At 47.0% G+C, this 17,777-nt stretch overlaps 1 protein-coding gene across 6 annotated transcripts in view; it reads left to right on the top strand.

Annotated features, from left to right (window-relative positions):
* Window positions 1-17,777, top strand: part of LOC124002966 (voltage-dependent calcium channel subunit alpha-2/delta-2-like) — a 359,322-nt gene that overhangs the window by 90,513 nt on the left and 251,032 nt on the right. For all 6 annotated transcript variants that reach the window (XM_046310832.1, XM_046310833.1, XM_046310834.1 and 3 more), the window contains exon 3: window positions 4,538-4,654. In XM_046310832.1, coding sequence (XP_046166788.1) covers window positions 4,538-4,654 — 117 coding nt within the window. The remainder of the gene's footprint in view (window positions 1-4,537; window positions 4,655-17,777) is intronic.

Here is a 17,777-nt window from a genome sequence, read left to right on the forward strand (position 1 = left end):
GACAATGGTACAACATGCCCAGTGTGTATGTGACTGTCCAGAAGAGGGTGCTAGCTGCAGTCTAGTAGATATAATGAATGTACAGTATATCTCATAAAACGAGGAGAATAAAGTGTGAAATCTCGAAGACTACTGATGCACGTCTACCTTCATCTGTCTATTTTGTTTAAAGTGCATTCAGAAAGTATTCAGAGCCCTTCTCTTTTTCCACATTTTGTTACGTTACAGCCTTATTCTAAAATGGATTCATGTTTTTTTCTCCTCATCAATCTACACAAAATACCCCATAATGACAAGGTAAAAACAGGTTTTTAGAAATGTTAGCAAATAAAAACTGAAATATCACATTTACATAAGTGTTCAGCGGGAGGGACTAGAGAGTCATATTTTTAAAACAAATTTGGCGTGGTTTTTAAATCAACTTGGGAAAATCACTTGAAAAGAGTCAGGGTTTGTAGTGTGTCAATGGAGCAGAGAAAACTTCCCTCTTGTTTTCATGGGTTAATAAGATGATGTGTTAATGACTTCTTCCACCTTGAGAAATGCCCTCCTCTCAAATGGCGTGTGTGTGTGTGTGTGTGTGTGTGTGTGTGTGTGTGTGTGTGTGTGTGTGTGTGTGTGTGTGTGTGTGTGTGTGTGTGTGTGTGTGTGTGTGTGTGTGTGTGTGTGTGTGTGTGTGTGTGTGTGTGTGTGTCACATGCACACACACACACAAGGCGCAGCGTGACCAAGGCACAGCGTGATTTGAATACATGTTATATTTTAATGAAGACGGACACTGAACAAACTACAAAAAAAACAAAAAAAACGAATGTGAAGCTATACTACATATGTGCAGACACAGGCAACTAGACATAGACAATAACCCACGAAATACCCAAAGAAGATGGCTGCCTAAATATGGTTCCCAATCAGAGACAACGATAAATAGCTGCCTCTAATTGAGAACCAATCTCGGCAACCATAGACATACATAAACACCTAGATGGTAAACAACCCCATAAACCTACAAAAACCCTAGACAGTACAAAACACATACATCACCCATGTCACACCCTGACCTAACCAAAACAATAAAGAAAACAAAGAACACTAAGGTCAGGGCGTGACAGTAACCCCCCCCCCCCCCAAAGATGTGGACTCCTGGCCGCACACCTAAACCTATATGGGAGGGTCTGGGTGGGCATGACTCCGAGGTGACGGTTCTGGCTCAGGACGTGGACCCCGCTCCACGTCCTGAGCCACTCGTCACACTTAATGTTTCTGGAGCGGGAACCCTCACCGCCGACCACGGATTAGAGGACGCCACTGGACTGATGGTCGAGTCTGGAGTGAGTGGCGCCTCTGGATTGGAGGGAGACTCTGGCCGATCCGGACTGGAAGGAGACTCTAGCGGATCCGGACTGGAGGGAGACTCTAGCGGACTCTAGCGGATCCGGACTGGAGGGAGACTCTAGCGGACTCTAGCGGATCCGGACTGGAGGGAGACTCTAGCGGACTCTAGCGGATCCGGACTGGAGGGAGACTCTAGCGGACTCTAGCGGATCCGGACTGGCGGGAGACTCTAGCGGACTCTAGCGGATCCGGACTGGTAGGTTCCGGACTGCGACCCGTCGGGGTAGGTTCCGGACTGCGACCCGTCGTGGTAGGTTTCGGACTGCGACCTGTCGGGGTAGGTTCCAGACTGCGACCCGTCGTGGTAGGTTCCAGACTGCGACCCGTCGTAGTATGTTCCGGACTGCGACCTGTCGGGGTAGGTTCCAGACTGCGACCCGTCATGGTAGGTTCCAGACTGCGACCCGTCGTAGTATGTTCTGGACTGCGACCCGTCGTGGTAGGTTCTGAACTGCGACCCGTTGTGTTAGGTTCCGGTCTGTGGCCCGTCGTAGGAGATTCCGGTCTGTAGACTGTTGCCGGACGCTCTGGACTGGGTACTGTAGCTGGACGCTCTGGACTAGGTACTGTAGCCGGATGCTCTGGACTGGGTACTGTAGTCTGATGCTCTGGACTGGGTACTGTAGCTGGACGCTCTGGACTGGGTACTGTAGCCGGATGCTCTGGACTGGGTACTGTAGCTGGACGCTCTGGACTGGGTACTGTAGCCGGATGCTCTGGACTGGGTACTGAAGCTGGACGCTCTGGACTGGGTACTGTAGTCGGACGCTCTGGACTGGGTACTGTAGCCGGACGCTCTGGACTGGCGAGGCGCACTGTTGGCCTGGTGCGTGGTGCCGGTACTGGTGGTACTGGGCTGAAGACATGCACCTCAGGGCAAGTGCGAGGAGCAGGAGCAGGAACAGGGAGTACTGGACCCTGGATGCTCACTGGTGGCCGGGTGTGTTCTGCCGGCACTGGTGGTACCGGGCTGGAGACACGCACCTCAGGGTGAGTGCGGGGAGGAGGAACAGGGCGTACAGGGCTCTGGAGACACACATGAAGCCTGGTGCGTGGTGTTGGCACTGGTGCTACTGGGCTGGAGACACGCACCTCAGTGCGAGTGCGGGGAGCAGGAACAGGACGTACTGGGCTGTGGAGGCGTACTGGAGGTCTGGAGTGTAAAGTTGACACATCCCGTCCTGGCTGGATGCTCATTCTAGCCCGGCCAATGTGAGGAGCTAGAATATAGCGCACCAGGCTAGAAATGCGCACTGGCCAGGAGTGGGCAACTGGCCTCCCTTTTGTAGGCCTGCGGATCCATCCGAAGTCTGTTCGTGGATCAGCAGTCACTCAATTAGCCCATGTCTGCCAATCATTTTTTGGTTTGGTAAATTAGTCTAGCGGCCGGCTATCTAAACTCAAATATCATATTAAAATCTGAAAACATTTATCTCAACCCTATGGTAAAATGTGTAGAATTGCAGGAGATGAAATTATTTTCAAAAGTCTCTCCGCTATCAATCTTTTGCTCGCAAAGAGGCGGGGCCCCCTAACAAAATGTAACGTACGGCCCCAAAAAGGCTAGGGCCAGCTCTGACTGCATATGTGGGTATGGATGTGGGTACGCAGACCCGCGAGCCACAGTGGCCCCTCATGATGAGTTCAGATTTTACTGGCTGCCTCTCTGCACACCTACCTTTTAGCCTGACAGTGATGGATCATAGGTGATGGAGGCTGACATTTTCCTCTTCTAATCGCTGCACACAAAACACGTAAATCTCAGCATATAAATAGCTCCTATAAATGATAGTTATTTATAAACTGGGGGGTTCGAACCCTGAGTGCTGATTGGCTGACAGCCGTGGAATATCAGACCGCATACCACGGGTATTTATACTGCTCTAATTACGTTGGTAACCAGTTTATAATAGCAATAAGGCACCTCAGGGGTTTGTGGCATTGCATTGCGTCGTGCCTAAGAAAAGCCCTTTGCTGTGGTATACTGGCCATATACCACACCTCCTCGGGCATTAAATATTACCCCTCCACAATTTTTCAGGAAGTACAAGAGGAAGTAAATCAGATTTCTGTGGTTGTAATTTCACTTTTATTAATGCACCAATCAAGAGAGAGTATGTAAATGTATTAATCATCAAAACACATTCCCACGCATTGATTTCTCCTTATTACACATAGCTTACTCAGCCCCAATGTACGTAGTCTAATCACATCAACAGTACATGAAAAAAGGCTTGTGAAATAGTCCTACACTCTTAATAGCACTATCTAGAACCTGAAAGGGTTATTTGGCTGTCCCCATAGGAGAACCCTTTGAAGAACCTTTTTTGGTTCCATGTAGAACCCTTTCCACAGAGGTTTCTACATGGAACCCAAAAGGGTTCTAAATAGGACCAAAAAGGGTTCTACCTAGAATTAAATAGGGGTATCCTATAGGGACAGCTGAATAATCCTGTTAGAACCCTTTTTTCTAAGAGTATACTACAAACCCACCAAGCCAGAGTGAGGGTGGTTTTGCAGTGTGAAAGTGTGCCGTATTTTAAACCCAAGGGACGTGGCCTGCTGTGGACCACAGAGCATGTCTGCCTGCCAGAGCTCAGACCCAGAACCACTGCTGAGGACTACTTGTTCAGGTGAAACAGAGGATACTGGGAGAAGAGTCCTCTGGCTGGGTCTGACATGGCATCCTACAGTATATTCCTATAGCCTATAATGCAGCACTACTTTTGGCCAGAGCCCATAAAGATGTGCACAGCCTCTCTGTGTGGACAAACATCTGTCATGATTCTGGCTTCTGGTTGGCTGTCATCGCCCCTGTTCTCGTTTCTGGTCACGCGCTTCCGTCTTTGTCTCTCCCGATTACGTTCATTATCACTTTTCACTAAGGGATCTTGGACATTTAGCTTGTGTGTGCATTTAGTGGCTGGCTTGGTATTACCCCACAGACGTCGGCTGGTTAGGGTGCACTGTCAATAAGGACAGCTCTGCCCTATTAGCTACATGAAATGACCTGCTAAGTGTGTGTGTGCTATGTTGAAAATAGAAAGCATAGCAATGGCCAGTGTTACGTGGCTCTTGTGACTCACAACAAAAACTGACAGGCATTTTGAACTAATATTTGACTCCTGTGTTCTCTCTGTAGATTTACAATGAGAAGAAGAGTCAGTTTGACATCAAGAAGAACAATCCCAAGGACCTGGTAGAGCGGGTGGCACGAGACATCGCCAAGCTGCTCACTAGCAAGAGGAGAGCCCTGGAGGTAAGTGGATGCTACTGCACCTGTTAGAGAGTTGATGTTTCCAGAGGGGGAAATAGTTATTTCTATATAGGAACATGCTGGAGGGGTTAGTTCCATATCTTCTTAAAGCGTTGCAATCAATCACATTTATTTATAAAGCCCCTTTTACATTAGCAGAAAACCCCAAACAATGCAGAAGCACAGTGGCAGGGAAAAAATCCCTAGAATATAAGGGGGATACCTAGTCAATTGTACAACTGAATGCATTCAACTGAAATGTGCCTTCTGCATTTAACCCAACCCCTCTGAATCAGAGAAGTGCAGGGGGCCTTAATCGACATCCATGTCCTCGACACCCGGGGGTTAACTGGCTTGATCAGGGGCAGAACGACAGATTTTTCCTTGCCAACTCAGGGATTCGATCCAGCAACCTTTCGGTTACTGACCGTCGATCTAACCACTAGTATACCTGCCGCCGTGGTTAGATAAAGGCAGGAACCTACGAAGAAACCTAGAGGGGAACCAGGTTCTGAGGGGTGGCCAGTCCTCTTCTGGCTGTGCCGAGTGGAGATAATAAGGGTACATGGCCATTAAGGCCAGATTGTTCTTCAAGATGTTCAAATGTTCATAGATCACCAGCAGGGTCAAATAATAATCAGTGGTTGTAGAGGATGCAACAGGTCATCACCTCAGGAGTAAATGTCAGTTGGATTTTCAAAGCCGAGCATTCAGAGGTCGAGGCAGCAGGTGCGGTAGAGAGAAAGTCGAAAACACCAGGTCCGGGACAAGGTAGCACATCCGGTGAACAGGTCAGGGTTCCCTAGCTGCAGGCAGAATAGTTGAAACTGGAGCAGCAGCACGAGCATGTGGACTGGGCTCAGCCAGGAGTCATCGTGCCAGGTAGTCGTGAGGCATGACCCTAGGGCTCAGGTCCTCCGGGAGGGGAGGGAGAGAGGGAGAGAGAGAATTAGAGGGAGCATACTTAAATTCACATAGGACACCAGATAAGATAGGAGAATTACACCAGATATGACAGACTGACCCTAGCCCCCCGGCACATAAACTATTGCAGCATAGATACTGGAGACTGAGACAGGGGTGGGTCGGAGGACACTGTCGCCCCTTCCGACGATACCTCCGGACAGGGCCAACCAGGCATGTTATAACCCCACCCACTTTGCCAAAGCACTAGAGGGATATAAACCAACATACTACCCTGAGACAATGTTGAGTATAGCCCACGAACATCTCCTCCACCACACGAGCCCGAGGGGGGCACAAAACCGTACAGGAAGATCACATCTGTGACTCAACCCACTCAAGTGACGCACCCCTCCTAGGGACGGCATGGAAGAGCACTAGTAAGCCAGTGACTCAACCCCCGTAATAGTGTTAGAGGCAGAGAATCCCAGTAGAGAGAGGGGAGCCGGCCAGGCATAGACAGCAAGGGTGGTTCGTCGCTTCAGTGCCTTGCCGTTCACCTTCGCACCCCTGAGCCATACTACACTCAATCATAGGACCTACTGAAGAGATTAGTCTTCAAGTAATGACTTAAACCTCTTAAGGATCCGCCTCTTTTTTCAACTTTCGTCTAAAATGATATACCCAAATCTAACTGCCTGTAACTCAGGCCCTGAAGCAAGGGTATGCATATTCTTGGTACCATTTGAAAGGAAACACTTTGTAGTTTATGGAAATGTGAAAGGAATGTACGGGAATATAACACAATAGATGTGGTAAAAGATAATACAAAGAAAAAAAACCTTTTATTTTGTATTTCTTTGTAATGTAATCTTTGAAATACAAGAGAAAGGCCATAATGTATTATTCCAGCCCAGTTGCAATTTAGATTTTGGCCACTAGATGGCAGCAGTGTATGTGCAAAGTTTTAGACTGATCCATTGAACCATTGCATTTCTGTTCGACATTTTGTATCAAGACTGCCAAACTGTGCCTAATTTGTTTATTAATAACTTTTCATGTTCAAAACTGTGCACTCTCCTCAAACAATAGCATGGTGTTATGTCACTGTAATAGCTACTGTAAATCGGACAGTGCAGTTAGATTAACAAGAATTTAAGCTTTCTACCAATATCAGACATGTGTTATGTCCTGGGAAATGTTCTTGTTACTTAAAAAACTCATGCTAATCGCATTAACCTACGTTAGCTCAACCGACCCGTTTCAAGTTTCAGTGCAGGGAAGGAAGTTAGCACTGATCAAATTTTGGGGTCGTAGTCAAGATTCTAGCAGCCGTATATAGCACTAACCGAAGTTTATTTAGTGCCTTATCCGGGTAGCCGGAAGGGAACGGAATGTCCTTGAAGATAGCTATACTATTCTAGTGACTGAAAGGAAGTTCTGCAGAGGAGGGAGTATTTTAGAGGTAACCGTCCAGGGAAGACAATTATTTGCATCATGATGTTCAGACAGGCAATTTGACTGTTAGTTTCTCCCCCCCCCCCCCCCCCCCCCTCAAAGAGAGAAAATCAGTTTGGGATATTTCAAAAAGCCAATCATAATATTAAGGCGCATGACAGAGTCACAGTTAGAACTGATCTTCTACATTATTAGGTTGGATAACAGAGCAGTTAATACATTTATTAGTTTGGATAACAAAGCAGTTAATACGTTTATTACGTTGGATAACAGAGCAGTTAATACATTTATTAGGTTGGATAACAAAGCAGTTAATACGTTTATTACGTTGGATAACAGAGCAGTTAATACATTTATTAGTTTGGATAACAAAGCAGTTAATACGTTTATTACGTTGGATAACAGAGCAGTTAATACGTTTATTACGTTGGATAACAGAGCAGTTAATACATTTATTAGTTTGGATAACAGAGCAGTTAATACATTTATTAGGTTGGATAACAAAGCAGTTAATACATTTATTAGTTTGGATAACAGAGCAGTTAATACGTTTATTAGTTTGGATAACAGAGCAGTTAATACATTTATTAGGTTGGATAACAGAGCAGTTAATACATTTATTAGTTTGGATAACAGAGCAGTTAATACATTTATTAGGTTGGATAACAGAGCAGTTAATACATTTATTAGTTTGGATAACAAAGCAGTTAATACGTTTATTACGTTGGATAACAGAGCAGTTAATACGTTTATTAGGTTGGATAACAAAGCAGTTAATACGTTTATTAGTTTGGATAACAGAGCAGTTAATACATTTATTAGGTTGGATAACAGAGCAGTTAATACATTTATTAGGTTGGATAACAAAGCAGTTAACATGTTTGTTTCACTCAAATCAGCTGTTCATTCATATCCATAGGATACTGTGAACGCATAATTTCACCTAACCATATCTCCATTTGATAATCAGAGTTGATATTCATTTAAAGTAGAGCTAAGTTGGTTAATTTTTGTATAATGTCGCAGGCGAATGTCCTCTGAATCAATTTAGTTCATCATATTCATAATTTCATGAAATGTGTGTGCTGTATATTAAAACACTGGTAAACACATAGTGAGGAGAAGCACCCATAGAGGAGACCTAAAGCCTACAGGCAGAGGGGAAGCTCTGAGGGGGGATAACACAGAGTGAGAGAGATGAAGAGAGGGGGGATGGAGCTGTACTCCTCTCTCCTTCCCTCTGTGCTGCCTCTCAAACGGGCCCTCAAGGCATAAGTGCTGCTGTTTTCACCAGTCAAGTCCCTTGAAGGAACATTTGAGGGTATCTTTTAACAGCACAGGGTCTCACATGAGAAGGCACAGTAACCCTGAGCAGTGCACCACAGCCTCTTCAGGGGACAGGCATGGCTAATTCTGTGGCACGGACCCTTAAAGTGAGAGGTATCACGATGTGCCCTGTGGTCGTGTCGTGTGTGGGAAGGAAATTGCACTGCTACTAACCCTCCGCTGCCTGTTTTGGCAGGGGTGTCCTGTGAGCTCAGTGCAGTGCCCAAGCCTCTCCCCTCCCCATGCCTGTGTGCCCATCGTGCCCATCCTCCTGCTGGCCTAACCTCCCGGACCACACGTCACCTCATATCCTGTCTCCACTGTTCACTCAGGAGGGAGGAGAGGAAACGAGGTGAAAAAAGAGAAGTGATGGAATGAGAATGGCCCCTGAGGCTCGGGAAAAACCAGGGAAATTAAGTTCAGAAATTCATAGATTTAGAATGAGCAATGAGAGAGAGACGGTTGGAATGAGAGGGAGAGAGAGAGAAAGAGAGAGGGGGGGGTTGGAATGATAGGAGAGAGAGAGAGAGAGAGAGAGAGAGAGAGAGAGAGAGAGAGAGAGAGAGAGAGAGAGAGAGAGAGAGAGAGAGAGAGAGAGAGAGAGAGAGAGAGAGAGAGAGAGAGAGAGAGAGAGAGAGAGAGAGAGAGAGAGAGAGAGAGAGAGAGAGAGAGAGAGAGAGAGAGAGAGAGAGAGAGAGAGGGGGATGGTTGGAGAAAGAGACAGAGAGAGTGAGAGAGAGATTACTCTGGAATACGCTAAAGGAGAGAACAGAGGATGGGGATTGTCACGGAGTCATTTTGTGGTAATTTAGGAGTACGAGGCTCATAAAACGACATAAAACCGTTCATTTGTTTCATTTCGCCACATTATACATTCTCACACTAAACAGAAAATTCATGACAGCTGAATCAATTCAACTCCACTCGGTATTCATACTGTATACAGTGGGAATGGAACCAGACTCCTTATGCAGAGTGGAGATAAGGATGTCTCAAACTCATATCCAGGTTGGTTGTGTTGATGTTGCTTTTTATACCAGCCAATTTCTACTTCCTCCTTAATGGTTATTTACTCCCATGCATTCTGAAAGATTGAAACCAGCACAGTAATCAGAATGGGAGTGACAAATAGCTGGAAATGTGAGTTGTGTAAATGCAAACCATTAAGTCCTTTCCTGGGATGGTCATACGTTAATATAAACTGGGTGGTTTGAGTCCTGAATGCTGATTGACTGACAGCGATGTGTCGTGCATAAAAACAGCCCTCGCTGTTGTACATTGGCCATATACCACACCCACTTGTGCCTTATTGCTTAAGTAGATCCTTCTGGTCCTTCTGTAGCTCAGTTGGTAGAGCATGGCGCTTGTAACGCCAGGGTAGTGGGTTCGATTCCCGGGACCACCCATAAGTAGAATGTATGCACACATGACTCTAAGTCGCTTTGGATAAAAGCGTCTGCTAAATGGCATATATTAGACTGTGGGGGGAGTATGTTTATATCTGCTGATGAACAAATGCAAAGCGACTCTAAATGCTTAGTTCCAACTGCTTGAAATGGATAACACTCCAGGCTCTCTCATATACATTCATGTGAAATTGTATCCCATCTTGGTAATGCCTCGACCCACTTGGCACAGACTTCAGTTCAATGCCTTTTCCATGTTGGTTCAACGTAATTTAATTGAAATGATGTGGAAACAATGTTGCTTCGACCAGTGTGTGCCCAGTGGGAAGCTTTGAAACAGCTGTATTGCATGCTGTTGTCATTGTAGCATGGAGACAACATCCATCCATCCATCCATCTCCTGGCTTCCATTCTCACCCTCAGCGGAAATCAGTGACGTTGTCCAAAGTAAGATGTTTAGCTGTGAAGTCCAGAAACACTATTCAGCGGTTAGCAATGAGTTTTAACCAGCAGGGGCCAGCAGTTTCAGGAACTCCTCCAGAATGATGATACAGTACAGTAAACTCTGGATGTGTTATTCTGTTACATGACAGGGGCCCTCCATAACTTAGATCCTGTGGAATAGAGGAAGAGAAAATAGAGTGTTGCAGATTCAGAAATGTGTGTGTGTGTGTGTGCCTTTGTCTATGTGTGCCTGTGTGTTTCACAAGTGTGTGTGTGTCTGTAACAAGTGTGTGTGTGTCTGCGACAAGTGTGTGTGTGTATATTATCTGAGCATCAAGTCACACACCTGTACACCTAGCTTTACGAGAGGTGGTTGTTTGACAGCCTTTTAACCGGGAGCATGATATAGAACAGAGGCCTCCATGTAATCCGTCAATTGTATAAAACACCAGGCAGAAGTGATTTCTGTTGAAGTGATCTGGGCCTACCTCTCTCTTCCCGGGTTCCTTCGACCCCGTCTCCTCTCCCTCCGCTCTGTGTCTCAGCGGCAGCTGAAGGTTCAGTTGGGCTGCTGTATCCCTGCAAACCAGGCCCACACTCCTATAAACAAAGGTGCTACCTAGAACCTTAAAGGGTTCTTTGTCTGTACCCATAGGAAAACCGTTTGAAGAACCTTTTTTGGTTGTATGTAGAACACTTTTTGGTTCCAGGTAAAAACATTTTTTCGGTTCCATGTAGAACCCTTTCTACAGAGGGTTCTACATGGATTCCAAAAGAGTTCTATCTGGAACCAGAAAGGGTTCTACATGCAACCAAAAAAAGGTTATCCTATTGGGACAGCCAAATAACTATTTTGGAATCCTTTTTTCTAAGAGTGTAGTGAAATCTATGAACCAGGTCTGCGTGTCTGGAGGCAGTGAACCAGGCCTGCTGGCGGCTGTGAACCAGGCCTGTTGGAGGCTGTGAACCAGGCCTGCTGGCGGCTGTGAACCAGGCCTGCTGGAGGCTGCTGAACATCCTGCAGGCTGTTAATCAAAGCCTGTATGCCAAGGAGGCAGCATCATAGGGGTGTCGATCAGGGTCTGTTGGATGGGATTTCTCAAAGCACAATGAGAAGGGACTGATGGAATACAAAATGGGACCAAGGTTGATTTGATCCAGTTATGTACATCTCTGTACTCCTCCACTATAGATTTGAGTTTTTTGATCAACAGAAGTCTTTTAATTTATGAAATCTGTTCTCAAGTAGCACTCCTCTGGCGGCTCCTGGCTGACTGACGGCTCTGGCGGCTCCTGGCTGAATAGCGGCTCCGGCGGCTTCTGGCAGACTGGTGCTCCGGCTGCTCCTTGCAGACTGGTGGCTCCAGCGGCTCCTTGCAGACTGGCGGCTCCGGCGACTCCTTGCAGACTGGCGGCTCCGGCGGCTCTGGACAGACTGGCGGCTCCGGTGGCTCCTTGCAGACTGGCGGCTCCGGCGGCTCCTTGCAGACTGGCGGCTCCGGCGGCTCCTTGCAGACGGGAGACTCCGGCGGCTCTGGACAGACGGGAGACTCCAGCAACTCTGGACAGACGGGAGACTCTAGCAGCTCTGAACAGACGGGAGACTCTAGCAGCTCTGGACAGACGGGAGTCTCTAGCAGCTCTGGACAGACGGGAGACTCTAGCAGCTCTGGACAGACGGGAGAGGGGGGGAAGGCTCTGGCAGCGCTGGATAGACGAGGCGCACTGTAGGCCTGGTGCGTGGTACCGACACTGGTGGTACTGGGCCGAGGACACGTACCTCAGGGCGAGTGCAGGCACACTGGATTTCTTGAGCACCGAGCCTGCCCAACCTTACCTGGTTGAATGCTCCCGGTCGCCCTGCCAGTGCGGCGAGGTGGAATAGCCCGCACTGGGCTGTGCAGGCGAACCGGGGACACCATGCACAAGGCTGGTGCCATGTACACCGGCCCAAGGATACGCACTGGAGACCAGATGCGTAGAGCTGGCTTCATGGCACCTGGCTCGATGCCCACTCTATGCACCCGCACTGGGGACACCGTGCGCTCCACAGCATAACACAGTGCCTGCCCGGTCTCTCTCGCCCTCCGTTAAGCACAGGAAGTTGGTGCAGGTCTCCTAACTGGCTTCGCCACACTTCCTGTGAGCCCCCTCCCAATACATTTTTGGGGCTGACTCTCAGGGCTTCCATCCGCGCCGCCGTGCTGCCTCCACATACCAGCGCCTCTCCGCCTTCAGCTCTTCCTTGGGGCGGCGATATTCTCCTGGCTGTGCCCAGGGTCCTTTCCCATCTAGGATCTCCTCCCAAGTTCATTTTTCCAAATAGTTCTGCCTCTCTTGCTGTTGCTGCTGCTGCTGCCTCTCCTGCTGTTACTGCTTTTCACCACGCCGCTTGGTCCTGTTGTGGTGGGTGGTTCTGTAAATGGCAGATTTCCTCTTCTTCCTCTGAAGAGGTGAAACACGGATCGGACCAAAACGCAGCGTGGTTAGAGTTCATGTATTTTAATAAGAAAACATGAACAGAATACAAAACAATAAACGTGGCAAACCCGAAACAATAATAATAATAATAATATAATAATAATAATAATAATATAATAATAATAATAATAATATAATATAATAATAATAATAGTAATAATAATACTAATAATATATAATATAATATATAATAATAATATAATAATATATGCCATTTAACAGTCCTAACTGGTGCAGAAAACACAGACAGGAAACAAACACCCACAAAATACCCAAAGAATATGGCTGCCTAAATATGGTTCCCAATCAGAGACACCGATAGACAGCTGCCTCTAATTGAGAACCAATTTAGGCAACCATAGACATACAATTTACCTAGACAGGTGACAGCCCCATGAACATACAAAACTACCTAGAAAGGAAACCTCCCCATAAACATACAAAACTACCTAGAAAGGAAACAGCCCCCAAAAATACAAAACTAACTAGAAAGGAAACAGCCCCATAAACATACAAAACCCCTAGACAAGACAATGCACATAAATCCCCCATGTCACACCCTGACCAAACCAAAATAATAAAGAAAACAAAGATAACTAAGGCCAGGGCATGACATAGCTATGACAGAAATTGGCCCGGGGCTGAATCTAGTTGCCTACCCCTGTACGTATATAGTCTGTCAATGAATGGATGCTTTTGGGCTGTATTGGTGATACACATATTGCTTTTCCTGTATATTTCACTTCATGGTTTCAGAGCTTAAATATTTCTGCACACCAGACAGACATCAATGAGTAAGAACTAACTTAGTTCCATGACAACGAGTTGGACCGCTTCCTTTCAGGTATCAAGGCAGGTATAAGCTTATGGTTTGACTTCTACAGCCAGGTGGGCGTTACAGAGTAAATCAAATCAAATCAAATCAAATTTTATTTGTCACATACACATGGTTAGCAGATGTTAATGCGAGTGTAGCGAAATGCTTGTGCTTCTAGTTCCGACAATGCAGTAATAACCAACAAGTAATCTAACTAACAATTCCTAAACTACTGTCTTATACACAGTGTAAGGGGATAAAGAATATGTACATAAGGATATAAGGATATATGCATGAGTGATGGTATGGAGCAGCATAGGCAAGATACAGTAGATGGTATCGAGTACAGTATATACATATGAGATGAGTATGTAAACAAAGTGGTGATGCTGACAGAGACTCTACAGTCATACTGATTGTGATTGTGAGGGAATGCAGGAGCTCTGACCGGACACTATACAGGGATGGCAAAAATGCACTTGACAGAATGAGTCAGTCACCCTGCCTAAGATTCTGTTTCCCCTGGCCTGACCATGGATACCAAGACGACACCGGATGAGGGCGGGGTGGAGGGGGACGGGGACAGGGACTGTGACAGCTGTGTCATCTGTCATCGTGCTACACATACAGTAGATAAATAATTTACAAAGACACACACACACTCGTAGACACACACCACACACCACACCACACACACACACATACGCCAGATCGCCCAGCACCCTGACCCCCTCCAAAGAGAGTCTGAAATGGTCGATGACTTGAGTCTGCATCCCAGCAATTTTTCAGACACCTCAGTGACTCACTTTAATTGGACAGGCACCCGGCACGTATCACCAATTTAAAACAACTACATTTAGCCCTCAGTGATTTAAAGAGCCACCCACTAAAAATGTTAAATAAAAAATAACACAATTGTATCACTACTACTTTAATATGCAGTAGAGATCTCCATTATTCTCAGAGTGAAATAGCCATCAGTGGAAGTTCACAGATGGAGAGGTGTCTGAGGAAGTGTTGGTGGAATGTGGTTGTAGATTCAGCTGGTGCTGTTGAGGAGGAAGGATCATCTGGAGAAGTGGGCACGGGGCTGACTATTGGTTATGACACTGCAGGAGGATCAGAGAAATGGTTACTGCTCTTCCTCTCTCTCTGGTGACAGGTGAAGGGAGTCTGTGGGGTTTTGTTAACAGGTTGACTCTGCATCTTTCTGTTTATGTGTTTCATCTCTGTGTCCTAGTAATAAAGACTTGAGTGCTTCTTGTTTTCCAGAGGTATTCAACTCTATATCACCATGGTGGCGGTGGCGGAGGTGGTGGCGGAGGTGGTGGTTGTGGTGGTGGTCGTGGTGGTGGTCGTAGTCATGGTGGTGGTGGTCGTAGTCATGGTGGTGGTGGTGGTCGTAGTGGTGGTCGTGGTCGTGGTCGTAGTGGTGGTGGTGGTGGTGGTGGTGGTGGTGGTGGTTGTGGTGGTGGTCGTGGTGGTGGTCGTAGTCATGGTGGTGGTGGTCGTAGTGGTGGTCGTGGTCGTTGTGGTGGTGGGGGTCGTGGTGGTGGTTGTGGTGGTGGTTGTGGTGGTGGTCGTAGTCATGGTGGTGGTGGTCGTAGTGGTGGTCGTGGTCGTTGTGGTGGTGGGGGTCGTAGTCATGGTGGTGGTGGTGGTCGTAGTGGTGGTCGTAGTGGTGGTGGTGGGCGTGGTGGTGGTCGTAGTGGTGGTCACGGTGGTCGTGGTCGTGGTGGTGGTGGTCGTAGTGGTGGTTGTGGTCATGGTGGTGGTCGTGGTGGTGGTTGTGGTGGTGGTTATGATGGTGGTGGTCGTGGTGGTGGTTGTGGTCGTGGTCGTAGTGATGGTGGTGGTGGTGGTCGTGGTGGTGGTTGTGGTGGTGGTTATGGTGGTAGTGGTTGTGGTCGTGGTGGTTGTGGTGTGGTCATGGTCGTAGTGGTGGTGGTGGTGGTGGTGGTGGTGGTGGTGAGGGTGGTCGTAGTGGTGGTCATGGTCATGGTGGTGGTGGTGGTGGTGGTTATGGTGGTGGTGGTTGTGGTCGTGGTCATAGTGGTGGTGGTGGTTATGGTGGTGGTGGTGGTGGGGGTGGGGGTGGGGGTGGTTGTAGTGGTGGTCGTGGTCATGGTGGTGGTCGTGGTGGTGGTTATGGTGGTGGTGGTGGTGGTGGTGGTGGTTGTGGTCGTGGTCGTAGTGGTGGTTGTGGTCTTGGTGGTGGTGGTTGTGGTGGTGGTTATGGTGGTGGTGGTTGTGGTCGTGGTCATAGTGGTGGTGGGGGTGGGGGTGGTCGTAGTGGTGGTCATGGTGGTGGTCGTGGTGGTGGTGGTGGTCGTGGTCATGGTGGTGGTCGTGGTGGTGGTGGTGGTCGTGGTCATGGTGGTGGTCGTGGTGGTGGTTGTGGTGGTGGTTATGGTGGTGGTAGTCGTGGTCGTGGTGGTGGTTGTGGTCATGGTCGTGGTCGTAGTGGTGGTGGTGGTGGTGGTGGGGGTGGGGGGATGTTGTGCAGACATGACAGAGATGCTCTGTGACTTTGCAGTCATACTGATTGTGATTGTGAGGGAATGTAGGAGCTCTGACCGGACACTGTGCAGGGATTGCAAAAGTGTGCTTGACAGAATGAATCAGTAAGCTTCTGTTTCCCCTGGCCTCACCATAGAAACCAAGTCGACACAGATGGACCAGGACCAGGAGGGGATGAGGACTGGATTGGGGAAAGCTCTGTGTCATCTGTCATTGTGTTACACATAGATAGATAATTTACAAAGACACACACACGCAAACATATGCAAGCACTCACTCGTACACATACACCACATACACACACAATCATGCCTGTCCACATGCATGCGTGCACACAAACACACCCACCCACACACTAACAGATTCCCAGGAACCTGACCCCCTCCTAAGATAGTCTAAGGTGGTCGATGACTTGAGTCTGCATCCCAGCGAGTTTTCAGATGCTTCAGAGACTCACTTTAATTGGACAGGCACCCGGCACGATTCACCAATTTAAAACAGCCACATTTAGCCCTCAGTGCTTTAGCCAGAGACTAAAAATGTTAAATAAAACATTGCACAATTGTATCACTACTACTTTACTATAGACACTGAACAAAAAATAAACATGTAAAGTGTTGGTCCCATGTTTCATGAGCTGAAATAAAAGATCCCAGAAATGTTCCATACGCACAAGAAGCTTATTTCTCTCAAATGTTGTCCACAAATTTGTTTAAATCCCTTTAGTGAGCATTTAACTTTTGCCAAGATAATCCATCTACCTGTGGCATATCAAGAAGCTGATTAAACAGCATTATCATTACACAGGTGCACCTTGTGCTGGGGACAATAAAAGGACACTCTAAAATGGGCCATTTCCACCAGAACTGTTGCCAGAGAATGTAATGTTAATTTCTCTACCATAAGCCATCTCCAACTTCATTTTAGAGAATTTGGCAATACATCCAACTTGCCTCACAACCGCAGATCACGTGTATGGCATTGTGTAGGGGAGCGGTTTGCTGATGTCAACATTGTAAAAAGAGTGTCCCATGGTGGCGGTGGGGTTATGGTATTGGCAGGCATAAGCTACAGACAACTAACACAATTGCATTTTAGTGATAGGCAATTTGACGAGTGTTGAGATCCTAAAGCTCATTGTGAAGCCATTTTTTTAAGGTATCTGTGATCAACAGATGCATATCTGTTTTCCCAGTTATTTAAAATCCATAGATTAGAGCCTAATTTGTTTATTTAAATTGACTGATTTCCTCATATGAACTGAAACTCAGTAAAATCTTTGAAATTGTTGCTTGTCGCGTTTATATTTTTGTTCAGTATAGGACAGATCTCCATTATTCTCAGAGTGAAATAACCGTCAGTGGAAGTTCACAGATGGAGAGGTGTCTGAGGAAGTGTTGGTGGAATGTGGTTGTAGATTCAGCTGGTGCTGTTGAGGAGGAAGGATCATCTGGAGAAGTGGGCACGGGGCTGACTATTGGTTATGACACTGCAGGAGGATCAGAGAGATGGTTACTGCTCTTCCTCTCTCTCTGGTGACAGGTGAAGGGAGTCTGTGGGGTTTTGTTAACAGGTTGACTCTGCATCTTCCTGTTTATGTGTTTCATCTCTGTGTCCTAGTAATAAAGACTTGAGGTATTCAACTCTAAATCACCAGAAAAGACTAGTTCTAGAATACACAGATTATTCCAAACGGCACAAACATGGCAGCAGCTGGCGAATCCACAATGCATGACGACAGCACCGGTGGCAAACGATTATGTCTCTCCTG

This window comes from Oncorhynchus gorbuscha, linkage group LG18 (assembly GCF_021184085.1).
Source record: "Oncorhynchus gorbuscha isolate QuinsamMale2020 ecotype Even-year linkage group LG18, OgorEven_v1.0, whole genome shotgun sequence".
Classification (NCBI taxonomy): Eukaryota; Metazoa; Chordata; class Actinopteri; order Salmoniformes; family Salmonidae; genus Oncorhynchus; species Oncorhynchus gorbuscha.